The 24,453-nt window shown below is 45.7% G+C and overlaps 1 protein-coding gene across 3 annotated transcripts in view; it reads left to right on the top strand.

Annotated features, from left to right (window-relative positions):
- NARS2 (asparaginyl-tRNA synthetase 2, mitochondrial) overlaps positions 1-24,453 on the top strand; it is an 83,204-nt gene that overhangs the window by 36,952 nt on the left and 21,799 nt on the right. For all 3 annotated transcript variants that reach the window (XM_063951315.1, XM_063951311.1, XM_063951312.1), the window contains exons 6-11: positions 1,470-1,550; positions 11,894-11,994; positions 14,235-14,367; positions 17,078-17,176; positions 17,693-17,730; positions 24,019-24,085. In XM_063951315.1, the coding sequence (XP_063807385.1) occupies positions 1,470-1,550; positions 11,894-11,994; positions 14,235-14,367; positions 17,078-17,176; positions 17,693-17,730; positions 24,019-24,085 (519 nt within the window). The remainder of the gene's footprint in view (positions 1-1,469; positions 1,551-11,893; positions 11,995-14,234; positions 14,368-17,077; positions 17,177-17,692; positions 17,731-24,018; positions 24,086-24,453) is intronic.

A 24,453-nucleotide genomic window follows, 5' to 3' on the forward strand; every position in this document is an offset into this window, starting at 1 on the left:
GTTATCATACTGTTAACTGGGTTTAGATCACAAGTTGTACGGTGTGATTGGTGTGGCTGGTATGAGTCTTACCCGGGATTCAAAATCCTCCCTTATTGTGTACGCTCGTCCGGGCACAGTACCTAACTGGAGTCTGGAGGAGGGTCATGGGGGGAGGAGCCAGTACACACCACCTGACCTGTAAAAGCTTTACTTTTGTGCCCTGTCTCCTGCGGAGCCGCTATTCCCCATGGTCCTTTCAGGAACCCCAGCATCCACTACGGACTCCGAGAAATAGAATTATCGGTAAGTAAATTCTTATTATATACTGTATACTAATTAAGCAGAGTTTATTGTAGTATATTGCATGTCATTGCACTACAGGGCTGGCATATAAAGACGTTCGAGCTCAGCGGCTGTGCGGGATGCCGGGCAGAACTCGGTTGTTTAAAAAAAAAAAAAAAAAGGCAATCGTGTACGAGGCTAAACCATGCGTTGTAAATGATTTCCCCTTTTAAAAATTTTTTTTTATTGTTTGTCCGCAATTCCTCACGGCTGCTGAACTTGGACTCTATTACATCCCTGCCCTGTTTTCTCTTTCATCCACTAGGGGACACTGGAGTCTTATACAGTAGGGGTGTGAAGCTTGCAACCGGAGGTGTGGCACAATCTAAAATTAGCATTGTGTGCACAGCCGGTTCCTCCCCCTTCACATCCCTCCTCCCTCAGTTTAGAAAATTGTGCCTAGGAGGTACAAGCACAGAAGGGAGCTCCTGCTCCTTGACGTTTTCTTTATTTAAATATATATATATGTTTTCTTTTTAGTCATTCATGACTGGCCCAATTCCTCCTAACTAAAGGGAGGGTGCAGGTTTTAAAAGACAAATCTTTAAGAAGAGCCCAATCCCACCTAGCAAAGGAGGGAGCAGGCAGAACCTAAGTGGACATAGCCCAATCCTTCCTAACAAAAGAAAGGTGCAGGCGTTACTGAAAGGAGACTAAGATCCCAACAAAGGGATCTGCTTCTCTCTTCCTAAAACAAAAAAATTCTTCTCCATCTGTTGAATATTTAGTGTGTTGTTACCTGTGTGATGTCAGGAAGCAGGCCAGTCTGGAGACTCCGTATCCTAATTACACGCAGCAATCCCTATCTCACTGCCCGCATACACAAGTGACTCAGATTCCCCTGAGAAACCTCTCTGCCCCCCGTCGGAGGACGATGAGGAAAAAGACGACCGTGTTACTGTGCACAGGTGTCGTCATTTCTCATAGGGATTAATGATTCCATCATTTTGCAGAAAGACTAATTTAAATTCTCCTGAATCACCCTATAATGATTATTACATTTCATCTCCATTACTGCGCAGTGACTCCTGCATCATATCCGCATTACCCGCTGTGACTGGCGTCATTACACAATCCCATCACACAGGCTGCTGGAGATTATGCCGTACACTGTAACTTTATTCCTGCTTTCTCTCCGGTTATAGAGCAATGGATACGTTCACATCCACACCCCCGTAATTACATCTAATGACTGCGAGGGAGCAGGAGAGCTCTTCCAGGTGGAGGTAGGTGTGAGTCCAAACGCAGACTGGTTTCTGCACACTGACAGACCCTCCGTTACTGGGATGGATTATTATAGCCGCCTCAGGCTGTGTCTACGCAACCCCTATTTATAACTAAGATGCCGACGTCGTAGTGACACTTCTGGTGTAGTCAGATGCGTATGACTAAGACTCCCGCGCTTTATTTCTATATAGGAGAAAGGTTTAATTATGTACTTACTGACTGCAGTGTGCAGAGGGATTTTATGTTTCTTGTTTGTATATGTATGTAAATGTGTTTCGTATGTATGTATGTGTGTGTATATGTGTGGTGTGTGTGTGTGTGTGTATATATATATATATATATATATCTCCTGTGAATTGAGTTACTGCATTGTTTAATCTCAGTATGGATCCAACAATTTAGTTTTTTCCTAACAATTTTTTAATCCAAAAAGAGAATTGTATATAAACAGAACTTTGTACTATACAATAAAACATGAATAAATGAGCCCAAATCGGAATCAAGACCTTGCAGATGCGGCGTATCTAGTCATACATATCCAACTATTGGGCTCCAGAGAAAACTACGATGCTGCCCAAGTGTAAAAGGGGGAAAGGTTTTATAGAAAAATTTTTTTTTTCAATTTTGAAAAATAACCACCAATATTAAAAGTAAACAAACACAAGGGGCGTGGCCTAACCGGAGCCTGAAGTGGACATACTGCACGAGAGCTCCTTACCCAGCCCGCTCTATTGTTCGTCACCCTGCACACCTTTTTTTTTTTTTTTTTACTTGGGGCCCCTAAACTACCATATAGGCTCCCCGGTACCTGAGACCCTGTTGTGAGACGAGGTAGCGGAACAGGGGAGTGCTCCTGCGGGTTGCAGCCCGTCTCCCTTCTCGAGCCGGGAACTCGCGTTCCCACAGTGACCAGCGCGACCTCCAGCGGCTCTGTGACCCTCCGCAGCTACATCCGGGAGACTGCCCATGACCAACCCTGCTTGCTCACCGCCGCCTGGACCAGGAGAGCGGGGTCCCGTTCGCCCAGGGACTCACGCCGCGGCGGACCATGTCTATAGTTGACCGTATTGGGAGGCAAATACATACAGTAGAAAGAAGTAGCGAGATCTGTAAGCAATATAATAGTCATCATTTAAATTTTCCCCCCATTTAGCTCATTATGGACTTTAAGGAATCGCTGGTGTCCAAACTAGATAAGGTGACCACCCCAATCAGATCTTCCATATCTTCTAGAACCGCTAAATTGGAGTCCCGTCAGGATGCTCTCCAAAAAGACCACGACGCGACTTCTAGAGGTATTGATCACATTATCCAAGATCTATCGGACTAACGAGCTAAAGACGAAGATTTAGAGAATCGAGAGAGGAGAAATAATCTTCGGAATGTCCCAGAGTCTGTTACCCCTGCAGATCTCGAGGCCTACTTGCACAGACTATTCTCTTCCACCGTACCGAATCTGGGATCTCGAAAATTGCCTTTGGAGAGGGCTCAAAGGGCCCTTCGACCCAAACCGCATGATGGCGAACCTCCCAGAGATGTTGTTATGCGCTTCCTCAACTTTTAAAGTTAAAGAATTGGTCCTCAGTCAGACTCGAAGTAAACCGCATATACTATTTGAAAATTCTAAACTGCAGTTCTTCCAGGATTTGGCTCCCACTACATTGATTAAAAGAAGAGAACTCAGTGACCTGACCTCCTCACTTCGTTCGCAAGGGATCCGTTATCGATGGGGATCCCCCTTTAAGTTTCTGATTGACTTTAAAGGAAAAACGATTGTTATCAGGGACCTGAGAGAAGGGAAGGACTTCCTGTCACACCTGGAAGATTCGGACACCACTCCAGCGGCAACTTCCGACTCTCTACCAGCCTAGTTGCTTGCAACACTACGATTGCTTGAACTCTTCTATTAACGCTATGTCTAGGAAGCCGTAAATGTTTGATTTATTTATTTTTAAGCTTAGAGTGTTGGTATGCACTAGTTCTTCCTTCTGTCTCTATGTGATCAATAGTATGCCCCCCCCCTCCCTTATTTATTTTTTCCCCCTTCCTGTTTATCACCAGTATATTTTCACTAGGCACTACCCTGAAAAGAAAAGGAAAATTTAAATTATAACTTTTTTTTTTTTTAACACAGGGGCATCTCTTAAGACAGAGGTACCCAAACTGTGTGCCGTGTCTCCCTGGGGTGCCTCGGGACACTTGCAGGGGTGCCCTGGGTTGGTGGTCCAGGACCAATTCAAATTATTCATGGTCAATATAATAGGCAAAACCAGTAGTGGCGGCTGCCAGTCATAAAATATGTGGCCAAACAGAAGCAAATCTTGTCCCTCACCACACAACTTGACCCTAAGGATGACATATAAACGCGATCTACTTAATGTAATATTTCTTTCTAAATTTCTCAATCAGAAATTTTTGGCCTAGGGGTGCCATGAAAAAAAATTCTGATATTCTAGGGCGCCGTGATTCAAAAACGTTTGGGAACCACTGTCTTAAGAGTTGCCTACTCTTGATGCACTCTCTCTTTCGATAACTGAATGTTTATTGTTTAACAATTATCTGGTTTTGTTGTCTCGCTGTAGTTGTCCTGGTCATCTTGAGCTCCTTTGTGCACCTCCCACTTAGTGGGGATGTGTCGCTGGTATCATACTACTCTCCCAGCCGACACATGGCTGTGAAATTCCCGGGACGCCTGGGCGAGACTTACATTGACCTTTCTATCCGCGCTTTTCAAGTGTTATTTTATCTGTTGGTAGTTTCAAGTTTAACCTCCCTGGTTACGCCCATGTTTAGTTACTACTCACATTACTGCTTCGTCACCTTTTAATCTTTCTTTTTTTTCCTGCTTAATATGTTCTTAGTTTTCAACTGGCGTTACCTTTTGACCGCTTCTTACTTTTTCTCTGCTCACTGCACCACTGGAGGGTCATGACCTTCTTTTCCACCTACCGCCCCCTCAAGCACGTGTTCTTGTACTGTGAATTTTCACTCTACTTCCCTAGCCACTTCATTTCCCCTGGAGGAAGTACGGAATTCACCCGATACTTCTCCAATTTGGACCGATTGATCATACCCTCTGTGTGTATTCCTTTCCGCTGGTCGTTAGGAATTCCTGCACATACTCCTTTTTCTTCTACCGCTCTCTCCCTTTCAACCACATTCTTCTCTAATTTTTTCTCTTTTCCCCCCCCCCCTTCTGACAAATCCGGTGCCCGCACCTACTCTTATCTCCCATCCCCCCCCCCCCCCCCATACACACTTTTTCTTTCTTTCCTTATTTTCTCTCTCCTTAATCTGTATGTACAATGGCCCTTATTCCGAGTTGTTCGCTCGCTTGCCGCTTTTCGCAGCAGTGCACACGATAAGCCGCCGCCCTCTGGGAGTGAATCTTAGCTTAGCAGAATTGCTAACAAAGTATTCGCAAGATTGCGAAAAGATTTTTCTTTGCAGTTTCTGAGTAGCTCCAGACTTACTCTTCCAGTGCGATCAGTTCAGTGCTTGTCGTTCCTGGTTTGATGTCATAAACACTCCCAGCGTTCGCCCAGACACTCCCCCGTTTCTCCAGCCACTCCCGCTTTTTCCCCAGAAACGGCAGCGTTTTTTTACACACTCCCATAAAACGGCCAGTTTCCGCCCAGAAACACCCACTTCCTGTCAATCACACTACGATCACCGGAACGAAGAAACAACCTCGTAATGCCGTGAGTAAAATCCCAAACTTCTTAGCAAATTTACTTGGCGCAGCCGCAGTGCAAACATTGCGCATGCGCAGTAAGCGGAAAATCGCACCGATGCGAAGGAAAAGAATGAGCGAACAACTCGGAATGAGGGCCAATGCCCCTAATTTTGGCCTCACTTAACGTCAAAGGACTTAATGCTCCCCAGAAACACTCGTCCTTATTCCGATCTCTACAAACCCTCAAAGCAGACATCATGTTCATTCAGGAGACCCATTTCAAATCCCAATCGCACCCAACTCTAGCTTCCAAACGTTACCCAACAATTTTCTATTCCTCAAGCCAATCTAAACACAACTGAGTTGCAATTTTGACTAGCAGCAAGACCCCATTTACACTCCATTCTGTTCACACAGACTTGGATGGTCGATATGTCATCTTAACGGGCATGATTGGACATTTAGAATGCACAATCGTCAATATGTACTCCCCCAATTCTGGACACGCCTTCTTTTTTAATGCTGTCTTTTCTGTATTGTCTAAACTTAGGAAGGGTTATTTAATAATTAGAGGACCTAGATAGTGCTCTTGACAAATCCTCTTGCTCTTCTTTTTGACACCGTGATTCTTCGTCTCGCTCTTTAAACAAGCATATTACAGAATCTGGACTTTTTGATGTTTGGCGCACTGTCAACCCTACATCTAGGGATTACACTTTTTACTCAACCCCACACCAACCATACTCTCGTATTGACCGCTTTTTTTTTTTTTTTTTTTTGCGGCACCTTAGCTTCCAGACACCTTTTAAATTCGTCCATTATTACCAATCCTTGGTCAGATCACTCCATTATAACTGCTACGTTCGACTTTTTAGATACTCCCGCTACCCGACCCACCTGGCGTCTAAATGAAACACTACTGAAAATCCCTCAATTAAATTGGCTATTTCAGACTATTTCACCTTAAATATTAGTGACTCCTGTTGCACCCCTTTGGTTTGGGAGGGCCATAAAGCTGTTATAAGGGGTTGTATCATTAGCTACGCCTATCACAGAAACAAAGAGCCTAAACAAAAATTAGCCTCCCTCACGGACGAGGTCCATAACCTAGAAACTCGACATAAAAGCAACCTTTGTGTTCTCTATACTCAACTCACAACTGCCAGAGCGGCCTTGAATGCTCTACTAGCTGAAAAAAACTAGAGATCTTTGCGCTGGTTAAAGCGAAAATTTTATGAAAAGAGCAATAAAGCCGACACACAGCTAGCCAATAGATTAAAAGCCCGGAAAGCACAGACTGCTGTATCAGCTATAAAAAGCGGTAACGGCCCTTTCCATTATAACCCGGTCACTATTAACACCCTTTTCAAAACTTATTATGAACTGCTCTACAACTTACTGTGTACACCATCTACATCAGCTCCGAACCGCTCTACGTCACCTGACTACTTATTGTCTTGCAATTTACCCCATCTAGATTCGGAGACCTCATCTGACTTAAATTTCGCCATCAAATCTCTGAAATCGTCGAAAAGCGCCAGACCCGGATGGCTTTCCAATGTCCTATTATAAAACCTTCCAACCTTCTTTAGTCCCACACCTCTCCTCTTTGTTTAACCTCATATTAGAAGGCTCTCCTTTCCACCCTCAAACTACTAAAGCCACTATTACTGTTATCCCCAAACCCCACAAGGATTCTCATTTAATATCCAATTACCGGCCTATATCCCTCCTAAATACCGACTTAAAATTTTTTGCTAAAGTACTGGCTAACAGACTTTATCCACTCCTTCCCTCCCTGATCCACCCTGACCAGGTGGGCTTTGTCCCATCCAGACAAGCACTCGATAACATCAGATGCATTGTTGACATCATTCATTACATTACTCTTACCAAAACCCCATCTCTGGTGCTTGCTCTGGACGCGGAGAAGGCCTTTGACAGGGTCTCCTGGCCCTTCATGCTGCAAACCTTACAACATTTTGGATTTCGGGGGAAATTCCTCCAGGCCATACAGGCCTTGTACCATAACCCATCAGCTTCAGTACTCTCCGACGGATTATTGTCAGACCCCTTCACAATTACTAACGGTACCCGACAAGGGTGCCCACTGTCCTCTCTCTCATTTTTGCGCTTGTGATCAAACCTCTCGCTAGTCTTATTTGATCCATTCCGGATATTTCTGAGCTTACTGTTAGCCACTCTCAGTATACTATATCTTTATTTGCTGGCGATGTACTCCTCACACTGACGAATTCAAATATTTCCCTCCTGAATCTTTTTCGAGAACTATCTATATATGGTAATCTCTCTGGATATAAAATTAACCAGACGAAATCTGAGGCTCTCCTGCCACATCCCTGGACATACTAATTCCCAATTAAAGACACATTTTGAATTTTCCTGGCATAAACACTCGTTAAAATATCTAGGAGTCCTTATTACAAAACCCTATAGCTCTCTCTACCGAGCCAATTATCCCCCTACTATTAGGTCTTTTCTCAAAGATGTCCAGCAATGGGAATCTTACTATCTCTCATGGGTTGAACGCATCAACGCAATAAAAATGAATGTGCTTCCTAAACTCTTGTATTTATTTCAGACACTCCCAATTCAGGTCCCACCATGCACTCTCAACACCCTCCAGACTACACTTTGTAAATTCATATGGAACCATAAGAAACCTCGGATTCAACGGGAAATCCTAGTCAAACACTCTCAGAATGGTGGTCTAGGCCTCCCTAACTTTCAAGGCTATTATACCACGACGAGATTAAGCCAACTGGTCGCCTGGCTTGCCCCAAAACACACCAAACGATGGGTCGACCTTGAGAGCGACCTACTAGGCCTACCATCGGTCTCATATTTGCCTTGGATCCCTCACAAACATTACCCTCCATTGAACTTTCCATCTCCTGTGGTGGAGTTAACACTCAGATGTTGGGAGTAACTCCTATTTGGAACAATCCTGCTTTTTCCCCAGGGCTTTCTCCAGCAATGGCCTTTCCTTGGACTACAGCAGGTATCACTAGAGTCCATCATTTCACAGGAACTCATGCCATCAAATAATTTTCCGACTTGCAAGATAACTATGACTTAACTACCTCCCTACACTATCAATATTTGCAAATCTGTCACTTTCTCTCCTCTCTCCATTTGTTATATCCATTACAAACCCCCCTCTCCCATTGAAAGGATTTGCATACACAATCCCACTGACAGGTGCCATATCACTCCTTTACAAGTCCATTTTGTCCCCGGAGCCCCCTCCCCTTGAACCGCATGAGCAGGCCTGGGAAACAGATCAAGGGCTACATCTTTGAAGAAGACTGGGCCAAAATTTGTACCGCGTTTTCGAAATGTTCTATCAGCGTGGCCATCCGTGAGAATTCATATAAAATTTACACAAGATGGTACTTGGTTCTGGAACTATTACACCGGATGTACCCTGATACCTCTAATCTCTGTTGGAGAAATTGCGGGCAGATAGGAACTTTCTACCACATTTGGTGGTCTTGTCCAGTGATTATGCGTTTTTAGGAAATGGTCCGTACTCTCCTCCTTCAACTAATTGATCTACCGATGTTCTTTTCACCTACCAATTTGCTTCTGTGGGCTCCGCTAGTTCAAACTCCCAGAGATTCAAACCAGCTGGTTCTCCACATATCCTGCGCGGCCAAATATCAAATAGCCCGTCACTGGAAAGTTTTAGAAACGCCCAGCCGTCAAGAATTAATAAATAGGATTTGGTTCATTTCCAAAATGGAATACATCACAAACTTACAAAACAATACCGTAAGAAAATCTCACTCTATCCGTCTCCCCTGGTATAGATACCACAACTCTCCTCTTCCAAGTCTTGGTTAATAACAGGAACAACAGGACTCGATTACAATATATTTTTATTCCCCCCCCCCCCCCTCCCCTTTTTTTTTTTTCCTCGAGCCACCCCTCTTACCTCCCGACTCGTCAGGAGTTGCCCTTCCCCCTGACCTCCCCTCTTCCTTCCCCCCTACTTTGCAGTTCTTCTTTTGTCTTTAGTCTATCTTCCTTCCTTGGCTATTTCCCTCTGGTACTTCTACGATGTTGCAATTAGTAAGCTTTATATAGACACTTCTACTACTGGTTTATTGCAGTTTTTATTTTTGTTGTATTTCAATTCTCAAAATTTGATGTTGAAATGTGTTTTCAAATTTGACTTCTTGTAGGTTCATGTACTTTGGTTTTCCCACTATTGTTGATCTGTGAACATCCTATGCACAACTGTTCCCACCACCGCTTTACATTTCGATTTGCATATTCACTCTGTCTCAATAAATAAAAAAAACTTTGATTGAAAAAAAAAAAAAAAAAGTAAACCAACACAATAGGGGCAAACATCGAAATAAAATAAGAGACCCTAGTGCACGGACTCTTCCCATTTCCCGAACAGCCCTGCAGTGGGGGAATGCTGATATTTCCCACAAAATAAAAGGAAATACAACAACTGGATAAGGTGATATAAGATTACAAATATACAGTATTAAGAATTCTAAAGATGTCAATCCAAATTACAATACAGAAACCAGTTTGTAGTCTCTAAAAACTTCAATATGGGGGTCTTAATAGTAAGATAGAAACCGGCCACCCCCTCTCTCAACAATATTCGGGTGATAGATAGACAGTGTGTAGTTAGACAGTCACTAGATAGACACCATATGTTAGACATTAGGTCCACAGGGTCAAAGGGCAGACATAAAAAAGGTAGACACAGGGTTTTTTTTGTAATTTGACACGTTTTTGGTTTAATTCATACCTCCTCTATCCATGTCGGCAAAGAATCGGTTATAAACCTTGTGGTGAGCTACCGAGCCCGAAGCATGGCGAGGGAATAACTTTCCACAATTGGGGGTTCCAGATGACATAACTATCCACACAAACCCCAAAAATGCAAAAAAAATGGTGTCTGCCTTTTTTGTGTTGACCTTTTGACTGTCGACCTAATGTCTGTCTAATATGTGGTGTTTATCTATTGACTGTCTAACTTATTGACTGTCTAACTAGACACTGTCTATCTGTCATCCCACACTACTCTCAACATCGGGAATAGTTGCTCTCCTGTCACAATAAAGGATTTGTAGCAGCGCATTTATAACCGCTTGAAGAGGAGTGGAGACTGCCCAATTACGGAGTATAATTCTCTTTGCTACAGTTACAACCAGTGTAAGAAAAGGCAGCAATTCTTTCTGCCGACTCTGTAAAGCCCAAAAAATGCAATGCACATATCTTTGCCCGAAACTTTCTCATTTTACCACAGACTGAGAACTATATAGTGGAAGAAGCTGGATTCCCAGCAGCACAGAGTATATCAGGAGATGAGTGATGTGTCAGTGAGGGCAGGGCTGCATGTGACAGGGGCGGTGACGAGATGTGAGGAGGGGAATGGAGGCAGCAGGAAGCCACAGACTGAGAGTTGTATAGTGGAAGGAGCAGGGTCCCCCAGCAGCACATAGTATATCAGGAGATGAGTGATGTGTCAGTGAGGACAGGGCTGCATGTGACAGGGGCGGTGACGAGATGTGAGAAGGAGAATGGAGGCAGCAGGAAGCCACAGACTGAGAGTTGTATAGTGGAAGGAGCAGGGTCCCCCAGCAGCACATAGTATATCAGGAGATGAGTGATGTGTCAGTGAGGACAGGGCTGCATGTGATAGGGGCAGTGGCGTGATGTGAGGAGGGGAATGGAGGCAGCAGGAAGCCACAGACTGAGAGTTATATAGTGGAAGGAGCTGGATCCCCAGCAGCACAGAGTATATCAGGAGATGAGTGATGTGTCAGTGAGGACAGGGCTGCATGTGATAGGGGCAGTGACATGATGTGAGGAGGGGAATGGAGGCAGCAGGAAGCCACAGACTGAGAGTTGTATAGTGGAAGGAGCAGGGTCCCCCAGCAGCACATAGTATATCAGGAGATGAGTGATGTGTCAGTGAGGACAGGGCTGCATGTGACAGGGGCAGTGATGTGAGGAGGGGAATGGAGGCAGCAGGAAGCCACAGACTGAGAGTTATATAGTGGAAGGAGCTGGATCCCCAGCAGCACAGAGTATATCAGGAGATGAGTGATGTGTCCGTGAGCAGGATGAGGGGAATAGAGACAGCAGGAAGCCACTTGAGTACTATTTGGATAACCGGTATTGTGCTACATCACTGGTGACCTTATTTCTGATACAAGCCATCAGTATCCTGTACTGTACAAACCTGGAGATAATCCGTTGCTGAGGTATGAACTGAACAGTATATTAGCCACATGCTAGGAGTACCACTGTTCCTTTTTGGCCTCCAATACTTAATGGATTTGGGTTGGTAGTTTCTTAAATGTTTTTTTTTTTTTTTACCCATTCGGCATTGCGTGAGCTGATATCTGTGGGGGGATTGGAGTGATGAGAAAGCTGTGCTGGTGTATCCCAAATTTTGTCCAAAAATATATTTCACTTTATTACATATTTTTGGTGTCCTGATCGCTCATCATTTTTGGAATGTGACCTCCCATTATGTTATTGAGAGACTGACAGTACCTAGTGAGGATCCTAGCCGCTCTTTATACCACTAGTAGGCAGTATAACGTGGTATGAGCACTCATTGCCAGCATGGTGAGACCGCCTAATTTATTGCCGATTTCTGTCTTGCAGGCTACAAACAGAGTACCTGCGCCCGGGGACGACGCAGGATTTTTTGGGGTGCCTGCATTCCTCACCGTGTCTGGTCAGCTGCACTTGGAAGTTATGTCAGGGTAACGCTGCGTTTTCCTTCCTGGCTGCGCTGGGCCCTTCAGACAGGCTACGCCTGTGTAATCAGTACCCTCACCCCTCGTACCCCTTGTAATTGATCATTTCATTTCATTTTCCTAGAAATATTTAGTAATAATTTAAATAATTCTGTATTTAAGTGGGTACATGCATTTAGTAAAATACAAGCAGACCTACATAATTCTATTACTACCTATGTAACGTTGAATATCAGTCATAGGTGGTCATTCTGAGTTGATCGCTAGCTGCATTCGTTCGCTGTGCAGCGATGAGGCAAAAAAACTGCACTTCTGTGTATGTATATGCAGCGCATTGCGCACGCGCGTCGTACTATTGCAACGAACGATGTAGTTTCACACAAGGTCTAGCGAAGCTTTTCAGTCGCACTGCTGACCGCAGAGTGATTGACATGAAGTGGGCGTCTCTGGGTGTCAACTGACCGTTTTTAGGGAGTTTTCGAAAAAACGCAGGCGTGCCAGGAAAAGCACAGGTGTCGCTGGGCGTGTTTGTGACGTCAGAACAGTAACTGAAAAGGCTGAAGTGATCGCAAGCGCTGAGTAGGTATTGAGCTACTCTAAAACTGCACAGAAAAACTTTGTAGCCGCTCTGCGATCCTTTTGTTCGCACTTCTGCTAAGCTAAAATACACTCCCAGTGGGCGGCGGCATAGCGTTTGCACGGCTGCTAAAAACTGCTAGCGAGCGATCAACTCGGAATGACCACCATAGCCTCCTGCAGAACATCTCTCTAGCGTTTCAAGTTAGGGCAGAATTAACCATCTGTTACTGCAATTGGCCAGCAAAGCCTAAAGTCTGGCAAATATGGAAACCGGAAAGGTTCCCCTAATATTAAATTACAGCTTTTTTTAAAATGTATACTTTAAAAGCATCATGTTCCCAATGAATTACAGACCGCTGAATTCACATCTTCAGCACGGCGTTCTAGCGTCAGGTGACGCAGGTCAGAAAGCTGGAATGTCTATCCGTTACGTCGCTGTGATATCAGTGGCTCGCCCGCCGGTACATAAATCCACAGGACATTCCTGCAGAGCAAGTGTGCCATGATCACCCCGCCAGCTCAGATGTACACGCCTCTCTCTGCCAACGTGAGAGCCTGCAGCACTGGGGCGAGAGAGGGTCGCCATGGACAGATCTATTGAGCATAAACACTTTAGGGGAACATTTACTAAGCAGTGATAAGAGCGGAGAAGTGAGCCAGTGGAGAAGTTGCCCATTAGAACCAATCAGCACTGAAGTAACATCTATAGTTTGCATACTATAAAATGATACAGAGCTGCTGATTGGTTGATGGGGAAATTTCTCCACTGGCTCACTTCTCCACTCTTATCACTGCTTAGTAAATGTTCCCCTTTTAGGCCCTACACACTGGGCGATAATACTCAAAGATATGAACGATCTTGTTCATTAGTGAACGAGATACCATTCATATCTTTGAGTGTGGAGGCACCAGCGATGAACGATGCGCGGCCCCGCGCTCGTTCATCGCTGGTGCCCCGTCGCTTGTGCGTGCAGGCCAATATGGGCGATCTCGTCCATATTTGCCTGCACTTCTATGGAGCCGGGTGACGTGGGGAGTGAAGAAACTCCACTCCCCCCGCCGCCGTGTCGGCCGTATCCACCGTCGGGGAGCTCAGCGGCGGATCGCTCAGTGTGTAGGGCCCTTTAGTCCTTATAGTCCATAATAAACAGCCTTGGAGATTAATTGTTCTGTGGCGTTTGGTGGCGCTATATAAATAAATATCAAATAGAGGCTTTATTTGTTGTTAATATCAATCTACACATCAGGGGTTACGTAATACGTTCCTAGATGAAGAATCCGGCGTTATTTAGGCTAAATTTAAAGCGGCAATGAGTTGTATGGTGAAACCAGATTTCAATTTAACAGTATTTTTGTCTAAATCACGCTCAGTATCTATTACATGGTTTTATCCCAGATATTAGTCTATCATAGATCTGGTGTGGCAGGATGTATGTTTTGTTTGCAGTATTTTACACAAGGAGTGCTTGCAATAAGCTAATCTGTCCCTATTTATATCCAATTAATAGAGGAGTTTCCCCGTCTAAGATCCGGAATACTTTTATGTTTTTTTTCATTCAGTGCAATGAATTGGAATCTTGCTGCATCACCCGTAGAAGTGACCGTATTTCCCTCTGCGTGTATTAAATCTGTGCGACAATCTGTGCATCTCCTTTGCTTTTATCCAGAGGGCTGGCCAGGGTGTTCACATTCGGTCCTACATTCCGAGCTGAGAATTCACAAAGTCGGCGACATCTGGCTGAGTTTTACATGGTGGAGGCGGAAATCTCTTTTACAGAAAGCTTGGAGGACATCATGCAGGTGCCATAGAGATGTATATTAATCACTGCTGAGCGCATTAGTCACAGTGCGGAGGCTGCATATCTACCGGGAGTCTATTCACTAAGTAAAGGGAGGAATACCGGAGGCTAGGATAATGGGAGGCTGGTGTTGGATGCACAGTGATATGGTAGCGGTCTTATACCACCTTGAAAGATGCCACATCTCTACTTAGAGCTCCTATGGAGCTATAAGGCCCGTAATGAAAATACATTTGGACATCGGGTACTTCAGAGGATACGCTAGCCATTTATTGAAAAAAATTAAATAATGGTTAGTTCCAAATTTTGGCACCAGTTGGAGACATGGCTGTACAAGTCACTTGATAAGTGCTACAAATGTCCTATGTGTCCTCCATTGTGGTCAACAACAGTTTCCATTACAAAAATAACATTCCCTTCATCAGAACATAGCATATCGAACATAGCATAAGTGGCTGGTGCATCCTCTGAAGTACCTGTTGTCCTAATCTCAATACATTAGGATCCATAGAACACGCTCAGGAGTGCCCTGAGTAGGGATTCTTGAATAATAACAGCCATGTACATTCTTATATATACAAATGAGGCTCCAGCACTCATCGATGTGTCAGAGTTTTGGGTTTCTGGCTTTCCTATTAAATGTCTCCTTTAAAAGCATTGGGGCAGATGTATTAAGCCTGGGGAAGTGATAAAACTGTGATAAGTGGAAGGTGATAACGCATCAGCCAGTCAGCTCCTGTCCTTTTTCAAACCCGTAATGATTGGCTGGTGCGTTGTCACCTCCCACTTATCCCTGCTTTATCACTTCTCCAGGCTTAATACATCTACCCCAATATACTGAAAATATACAAAAATGGCATCTTAACCGTGGCTAATATAGATTTAAGAAAACATCGCGCTGTTAAAAATTAAGATAATAATAATAATAATAATAATAATAATTGTTATACTAATAATTATTGGGCTGTGAAGTTGTCAAGAATGAGGTCGGGAGACTGTTTATACACAATAAAATACTTTTTATTTTAAATCAATTCTGCACCATAAATATAAAATATATGTATATAAGTAAGATTTCTATGCAAGCATCAAACATTTATGATCATAGCACATTCCTAGAACTGTAGATAAATGTAGCTATAGTAGCAGCTCAGATGAATGTGTTATACTGTATCTAAGTAGATACAACGTGTCCTTTTAAAAACAATATGTGTCGGATTGTATTCCTTTACAGGATCCACACGGGTATAACGGATGGCTTTATATGCCGGCGTCCCGGCTGTAATAGTTAGTTCTGGATAAGCTGAGAATTAGATAGTTACCGCCTGTGGCTGTCACTATGTGACTGAGAGCGTCCTTCCTTTCCCGGTGGTAAGGCTGTCACCGCCCCGGGCGTGCTGTATCAGGTGTCCGTAAGTGAAATGGAAGACAGGGTACTCACAATTCGTTCTCACTGAGATTGCGTGCCGTCTTCTCTCTCCCGGTGGTGAGGCCGTCACCGCTCCGGGTATGTTGCTCCAAATGTCCGTAATTGTAACCAACCGATATCCTGCTGTCAATGTATTACAGCGCAATGCTGTTAGGCAGACAGGTTACCAAGTAGGAGGGGTGGCAATGTGGAAGGTGCTCAGTAATGATGATGCGGCTGCAAAATCTCTTTAAAGCTTTCAAAGGCCAATTCCGTTTCTCCCAGTGGATCAAAGCACTGCTGGGTGTTCCAATGTAGCGTCTTAACCGTGGCTGTTTATATCTGTGAGCAAGACTGTGATTACATGTCAGCACATTGATGCATAGGTTGCAGCCACCTTTGTGTTGCACCAAAGTGTTGGACGCGTTATTTGTTTGTAAAATATTGTTTAATCACCCGGTGATACAGTACGTGGACCTGACTGACAGGTCCTCATCCAATGACACCTAGCCTATGGTCAGACTGACAGCCCCTTATTCAATGACACCCAGCCTATGGTCAGACTGACAGCCCCTTATTCAATGACACCCAGCCTATGGTCAGACTGACATCCCCCCTTATTCAATGACACCCAGCCTATGGTCAGACTGACAGCCCCCCTTATCCAATGACACCTAGCCTATGGTCAGACTGACAGCCCCCCTCATCCAATGACACGCAGTATACAGTCAGACAGCCCCTCATCCAATGACACCCAGCCTATGATCAGACTGACAGACCCTTATCAAATGACACACACCCTATGGTCAGACTGACAGCCTCATATCCAATGTCACCCAGCCTATGGTCAGACTGACAGCCTCCCTTATCCAATGACACCCAGCCTATGGTAAGACTGCCAGCCCCTCATTAAATGACACCCAGCCTATGCTCAGACTGACAGCCCCCTTCATCCAATGACACACAGTCAGACAGCTCCTCATCCAATGACATCCAGCCCATGGTCAGACTTACAGCCCCTTATCCAATGACACCCAGCCTATGGTCAGACTGACAGCCCCCCTTATCCAATGACACACAGTACACAGACAGTTCCTCATTCAATGACCCCCAGTCCCTGGATGGACCCCTCACCCAGCGGTGAGGTAAGACTGAATTCTGAAACCATAGTCACAGCCCTCATACATTCCTAAACGCTAACTCTTGTTATTACGGTCATTTACAAACTTATACTGTCTCATATACTGATGATACAGCAAAATGCTATTAATGAGCAATTTATCTGTAAACTGTTCATTTCTAGGTAATGGAGAATCTATTTAAAAGCACAACCACGTCGTTACTTTCCAAGTGCCCTGAAGATATGAACCTCTTCTTTAAATATGTATCTCCGGGACAGGAAGTAAGTGTGACCTAATGCTATCCCTGTTTATTCTCATCCTATAGAAAATCTATGTGATGCTATATATAAGAATGATACCAATAAATGAGCAGGAGTCTGACAGCATTGTAGCCAATCCGAGCATGGGATCAGACTGACTTGCAGCCAATCACAGCATGACAACATTCGCAGAGCTAGACCAGAGCAGTAAAGCTTCACAAGCCTACACCAACCAATCAGAGCATTAGATTAACTCGCAGCCAATCCGAGTATTAGTTCACAGAGCCAGACCAATGGCAGTAAATGATGTAAAGGGCCTCAATCAGAGGTGGCTGCGTCTCCGTTTTTTGGCACTTGCCCGTCTGCGACTTTATTCAAATTGCCACCACAAAGTTCATCCTTGCGGCTCTGGATCAATCCCTGAATGTGCCATCGTTTCAGACTGGATTTGCATTGGTGTACTCCATATTATTTCCGTTGTATTTGTATTATAGATGCAGGTTTTGCTAATTCCCTGTTTCATTCCATTTTCTCAAGGGCCGATTGGATCGACTGATAAAGAATAAGTTTATTGTGTAAGTAGTGATTCATTCTTTTACTTGCGTTCACATTCCAGAATGTGCTTCTGGTGTTAATTTATCACATCTAAAGGAAAATTTACATTTAAGGGTATATTTAATTAGATGTGGTAATTTTATCATGGCTAATTCATCCGCTAAAGGCTATCTAAGTAGCTCCGATGCCGGCACTTATTGGAGATTTTTTTCACCTGCCTGAGGCGAGATAAAAACCCTGGAAAAAATGCCCTGTTTTCGCGATCGCAGCTGCGAAAACACACAGGTCTGGGCTCTTACTCCAGGTCATATGTGTATTTTTTGCCCAAATGGGGTAATTTTTAGAGCACAAAAAACAGGGAAATAATTGAATTCCCACCCAAAAATTTTTTTTTATGAAAAAGATATTAAAACAAAAATCACAAAAACCACCCGTTTTTCATGCCAGAAAAATTACCACTGCTAATTGAATATCCCCCTTAATCTGTTAGAGGGAAATTTTGTACCAAACTTTATAAACTGCTCTTCTCTGAACTGTAAACTTCTGCAGCCGTTCTATGCCGGGGATACCAGTCGTCCTAAGGCTGCTATCCCTCTGCGTCCGCAAACGGCTAACACCCTATAATAACTGCTGCCGTTCTATGCCGGGGATTCCCGTCGTCCTAATGCTGCTTTCCCTCTGCGTCCGCAAATGGCTAACACCCTATAATAACTGCAGCCGTTCTATGCCGGGGATACCCGTCGTCCTAATGCTGCTTTCCTTCTGCATCCGCAAACGGCTAACACCCTATAATAACTGCAGCCGTTCTATGCAGGGGATAACCGTCGTCCTAATGCTGCTTTCCTTCTGCATCCGCAAACGGCTAACACCCTATAATAACTGCAGCCGTTCTATGCCGGGGATACCCGTCGTCCTAATGCTGCTTTCTCTCTGCATCCGCAAACGGCTAACACCTTATAATAACTGCAGCCGTTCTGTGAGCCTAATTCAGACCTGATCGTAGCCGTGCAAAATTTTGCACGGCTACGATCAGCCACCCTGACATGCGAGGGGACGCCCAGCTCAGGACTAGTCCGCCCCGCATGTCAGGTCCCCCCCGCCGCACAGGTACAAAAGCATCACACGGCGACGATGCTTTTGTACCTGAGAAGTAGCTCCCAACCAGCGCAACTCCTGCACGCCGGCAGGGAGCTACCCGTCGCTCCCCGGGTCGCAGCAGCTGCGTGTGACGTCACGCAGCTGCCGCAACCTGCCCCCCGCATGGTCTGGGCACGCCTGCGTTATCTGGACCACGCCCCCAAAACGGCGGCCCGCCCAGCGAACGCCTCTGCCCCTCAATCAGGCAGAGGCGATCGCTAGGCAGAGATGACGATCGCATCTCTGGCATGTGCCGGCGCACTGCGGCACATGCGCAGTTCAGACCTGATAGCCCGCTGTGTGATCAGGTTTGAATTAGACTCTGTGCTGGGGATACCTGCGGTTCTGAGGCTACTTCCCAACCCCCCCCCCCTCCAGTACTCGGAGTTGCAGATCAGCATGCCATGCAGCAAGCAGTATTGCACCATGCCGCATCGCAGCAATGATGAGCATGGCTCCATCTGTATAGGTACATTTTCAAATATGTAAGCCCAGGGTCTCTTTATTGCCTTGGACTGTGACTCGATGGTTAATGAAAGCACAGAGGGATCCTCTTTATAGAAGATACGAGAATAGGGAGCTACTTTCTTTTGCTTATACCACCTGTCAAGATCAGTGTGAATTTGAAATGGAGTTAATAGCCGTGGACCCCTCCCCATGTAATATGGAAACGCAGGGCTGTTATATCTGTTTCCTTCTTCATAAGCAGCCGTTGCCTGATACGACAAGTCTTACCTGTTACATTATCAGGGGGCTGCAGAACCAGCCTTCTCCGGCCACTTTTTCCATCTAATAGAAGAACTGTTTACAGAACTAATTATCCTTTCATTATTTCTCTTTCATCAATCTGGGGGATGCTGCGTACTGACTAAGGGGTTAGAGTGTATGGTCGTGGAGTTTGGCGCAGAATCTATAAAAACTAACTCCTCCCTCCTCTAACCCCGCCCATATTCAGTCTCCCCACAGACAGAGCATCAGTTTGTTTTCAATTCTGTTTTGTACGATGCTTAGAATATGCTTGTCGCCTGTGAGGTTAGGTAGATTAGGGGCGGCTGTGCGCCCTATTTCTCACTCACATCAGCCTCCAGAAAGTCACCATGCCGGAGGTCTCTGGGACTTTCTGTCAGCTGGACACAGCTCCGAGGCGGCGTTATACCAGGTGGGACTGTCGCAACCTGCCCTTGCAGCGTTGGACAAAGTCCCGTTTGTATCTCATCCCCTTAACCCGTTTAGCGAGTGATGGCGGTAACATGCAGCAGGTGCTCCGCTTAGGAGACGGGTGACCGAATCCCACCACTGCTCTTTCTGAACAAGCAGAAGCGGAAGCAGCACAGGCGGAAGGGGAGCGGGAGCCGCTGCCGTACGTTCCCTGAAGGGGTTTTATAGCCGCAACCCGACATTCTCCTGAAGGGGATATTACAGTGAGGGCGGGCTCCAGTTTCCCGCCGTGCTCTTCCCGCTCGGTGGGCCATTGGCATTTTCAGTTTTAGGCTCTTCCATTCGGTCTGTCCACGGCACCGTGAGTGTTCACAAAGATCATGGCTCACATGGTTGCAGTACTGAGAAGTCAGGGGGTTAACATCACTCCATATCTAAACAACTTATTACTGAAGGCTCCATCACAGTTGCTCCTTCAACAACACGTATGACTCAAGGTGGACACCCTCCAGTCCTTTGGATGGATAGTGAATTTTCTGAAATCATCTCTTCTTCCCTCTCAGCGGATTATATTTCTGGGTCTTTTGTTCGACACCAGACATTAGAAATTTTTACTACCCCTGGACAAGGTTCAGTATCTACAATCCAGGATACGATCTCTGTTACACTTACCTTGAGTCTCAATCCTCAGGTGCATGCAGGTCTTATGCAAAATGGTGGCAGCCTTCGAGGCAGTGCCATAAGCCAGGTTCCATGCTCGACCTCTTCAGGCTCATAGTGTTCACTCTAGGAGTGAAAAGGGGCAGGGCGCCGGACTCCGGGGGCACATGTGTGCGCGCGTGCGGCGAAGTCGTGCGCGCGCCCGAAATGGGGGCACGGCCATGCAAATTAGGGGGCGTGGCCACGCCGCTGTCATTTTAGGGGGCGGTGCGGCCCACAGACGCTACTATAGAGAGCGTCTCTGGCCGGCGACGTCACTGTTGGGGGCGTGCCCAGCACCTCCGTCGGTGCTGGGCTTCCCCCAGCCCTCTCCCAATGCATGAATGGATGCCGTGCGCATGCGCACGGCATCTATACACGCCGGGAGGGCAGGGAGAGGGCGGGTGTTCTAGCAGGGCGCCGCAAAAGGGGCAGGGCGGGTTTTGCCTGTTAAAAAACGGGCAGGGCGCGGCGCCCTGCTAAAACAGCCTAGAGTGAACACTAGGCTCAGATGTTGGTCGAGAACGGGTCCAAACCTCCACAGACAGCTTCTTCGTCTGTCGTTTCAGACACGACAGTCTCTCCTTTGATGGCTTCGGAACTTCAATCTGTCCAGGGGTGCTCCATTCACCATTTGGTCCTGGATGGTGGTTACAACGGATGCCAGCCTCATGGGCTGGCGTGCAGTATTTCAGTCTCATAATTTCCAGGGTCTCTGGAACCATCAAGAATATGCTATTTAGATCAACATAATGGAATTGAGAGCAATCCGATATGTGCTCCTTCAGGTGCAGCTTCTTGTTCAAGGTCTCCTGGTTCGCATACTGTCGGACAATGCCACCGCAGTGGCATATATCAAAAAGCAGGGTGGAACTCGGAGTTGAAGAGCCATGAAGGAGGTCGCTCATATTCTCCACTGGACAGAGGACTGGGTTCCGGCCATCTCTGCTGTCCACATTCCGGGAGTGGAGAACTGCGAAGCGGATTTTCTCAGCCGTCACACAGTTCATCCAGGAGAGTGGTAACACAATCAAGAAGTGTTTCTGGCACTCGTGTCTTGGTTGCGCAATCCCGATATCGATCTAATAGCATCTCATCTAAACGAGAAACTGCCTTGTTACAGGTCTTGATCCATAGTTCCTTAGGCATTTCTAATCGATGCCATGACAGCTCCTTGGAGGTTTCGTCTGGGGTATGTGTTTCCACCATTTCCTCTCATTCCACGTCTGCTTCAGCGGGTCCGTCGAGAGCGTCTCCTGGTCATTCTCATAGTGCCGGATTGGCCTTGTTGCCGGTGGTACACTCTTATTTGCTGCATGGTAACCGAGGCTCCTTACCGTCTACCTCTGCGTCCGGACCTTCTTCTTCAAGGTTCTTGTCGCCACCACGATTTACCTCGTCTAGCCTTGACTGCATGGAAGACTATGTTACAGGCTCAAAAACCAGTCACCTCACGCATTTATCACAGGGTTTGGCGTATCTACATTACTTGGTGTGAAAGGCAAAAAGTTGCGCCTAATGTGTTTCATTTGTCACACCTTTTGCCTTTTCTTCAGGATGATCTGACAAAGGGCCTTCGACTCTCATCTCTAAAGGGACAGGTTTCCGCCTTATCTGTTCTGTTTCAGAGACGGCTGGCTACTCTTCCGGATGTTCACACCTTTCTTCAGGGTGTTTTGAGAATTCAACCTCCATATGTTCCTCCGGTTCCTTCTTGGGACTTAAACTTTGTTCTCATGGCTCTTCAGAAACCACCTTTTGAGCCTCTAGAATCTGTAGAATTATGCTTTCTCACCCTTAAGGCATGTTTCCAAGCTGGCAACCCTGTCTTGCAGACCACCATTGTTGGTTTTCCATAAGGATCAGGTAGATTTGCGTACAAAACCCTCCTTTCTACCAAAAGTAGTATCGGCCTTTCATCTAAATCAGGACATTGTGCTTCCTGCTTTTGGATCGGATTTATCTAGTTCACATGATCACTTGGCTTTGTTGGATGTTGTTCGGACTTTACGCATCTATATTTCCCGTACGGAGGCCATTCGCTGCACGGACCCGTTGTTGGTTCTTGTTGATGCGCCCAAGCGCGGTTGACTGGCCTCTAAAAATACAGTGGCTAGTTTGGTCACAACGGCGATTCGTCAGGAATATGTTTCATTTGCTGTTCCTGTTCCGGACCCACTATGGGCTCATTCGACTAGAGCTGTTGGTGCTTCCTGGGCTGTTCGCGGGGGTGCTTCCGTTTGGGCAACTCTGCAGAGCGTCGACCTGGTCGTCTGTCCATACCTTCACAAAATTCTAGCGTTTCCATACCTTCGGTATGGAGACTTCCTCTGCATCAAATTTTGCAGGCGGCACTACCGTCCGCTTCTCCCTCCTCTTATTAGCTTGCTTTGGGATATCCCATTAGTAAGTGCGAAGGAGAATTGATGATTTTCTTACTCGCCGTACAATCTCTTTCTCCGGGTCCATTTGGGGGACGCTGCGATCCCTCCCTTTTCTTGTCTGGTTTACTGTTACTGGTTTGTTCTGACTCTTGTGGCTTTGCTAAACGTTAACTTAGGCCCTGTCTGTGGAGAGACTGTATATGGGCGGGGTTAGAGGGGGGAAGAGTTAGTTTTTATAGATTCTGTGCCAAACTCCACGACCATGCACACTAAGCCAGTAGTAAGTGCGCAGCGTCCCCCGGATGGGCACAGAGAGAGATTTTAAGGTGAGTAAAAAAAATCGTTATTTGACTGTCCTACTGGAACATTGTATGGGAGGTGAGCCTACTCTCCGGGATGGCGTTGTAAATGAGACACTAGATTTTATGGTGCATGCTCTGTAGACTATAGGGAAAGGGCTTAAGCAGCCTCGGTACTGTTGTGTAACTACAAGTACCAATGTGCCCTGCCAGTTGGAACTCCTGAACTTGCCTAACCCTGGTTTATAGGCTATGTCTAATCTGCTAGCTGCTGATCTGTCCGTTCCCATCCGTACGACATTAATGATTGCTTACGCAGAGACTCCTCTTTACATGGCAGCCCACTGAGATCATGAGCGTACTAGAGCCGCAATTACACACAGGAGTCAGGAACAGCCAGAGTTGCTCAAGTGCAGTAATTAGTACGGAGTGGCTCCAATTAAGGAAAAAATGTGCTCTAGTTACAAGAGGGTCTTATTGTCCTCTAAATAGCTTCTCCTATAAATAATCCTTTCTGTTCTGTGCCATGGTTATCTATAAATAGGACCCTGCTTCTATGTAAGGTTATTTAATTACACGCCTCGGCCCGGCTGCATTTTTATATTCTTCCTCTTTGTGTTTCTCCCCCTAGAATGTCTTATACAGAAGCTCTGGACATTCTGCAGAGATGTGGCCATTCCTTCCAGCACAGGACAGAGGTGGGTATTACCTGACCTGTGGCAGAGAGAGGCAGTTCCTGCGGACACACGGGAGGAACATGCTTTGCATACGTGTTGCTTTCTCGTGTTATGTACCAAGCACGATTCCATCAGACACTTTTCTCCCATAACCTTCGTCTGCGAGAGCAGCTGGTTTGTGTTAGCACAGCTGGAAGTGTCTATTGTTCCAGGCCTACTAACAATAGAGAGTCTTTATTTCTTCCGTCATAATGTTTTTTTTTCCGACTGACTTTTACGTTTTGTATTTTAGCTGAGGAATAAAATGATTTTGCTGTGAAGGGCTCTGTCAGTAGCAGAACGCGGAATTTATTCTCCATTTATACGTTGTTACGGAGAGAAGCAGACAA

This window comes from Pseudophryne corroboree, chromosome 2 (assembly GCF_028390025.1).
Source record: "Pseudophryne corroboree isolate aPseCor3 chromosome 2, aPseCor3.hap2, whole genome shotgun sequence".
Taxonomy (NCBI): domain Eukaryota; kingdom Metazoa; phylum Chordata; class Amphibia; order Anura; family Myobatrachidae; genus Pseudophryne; species Pseudophryne corroboree.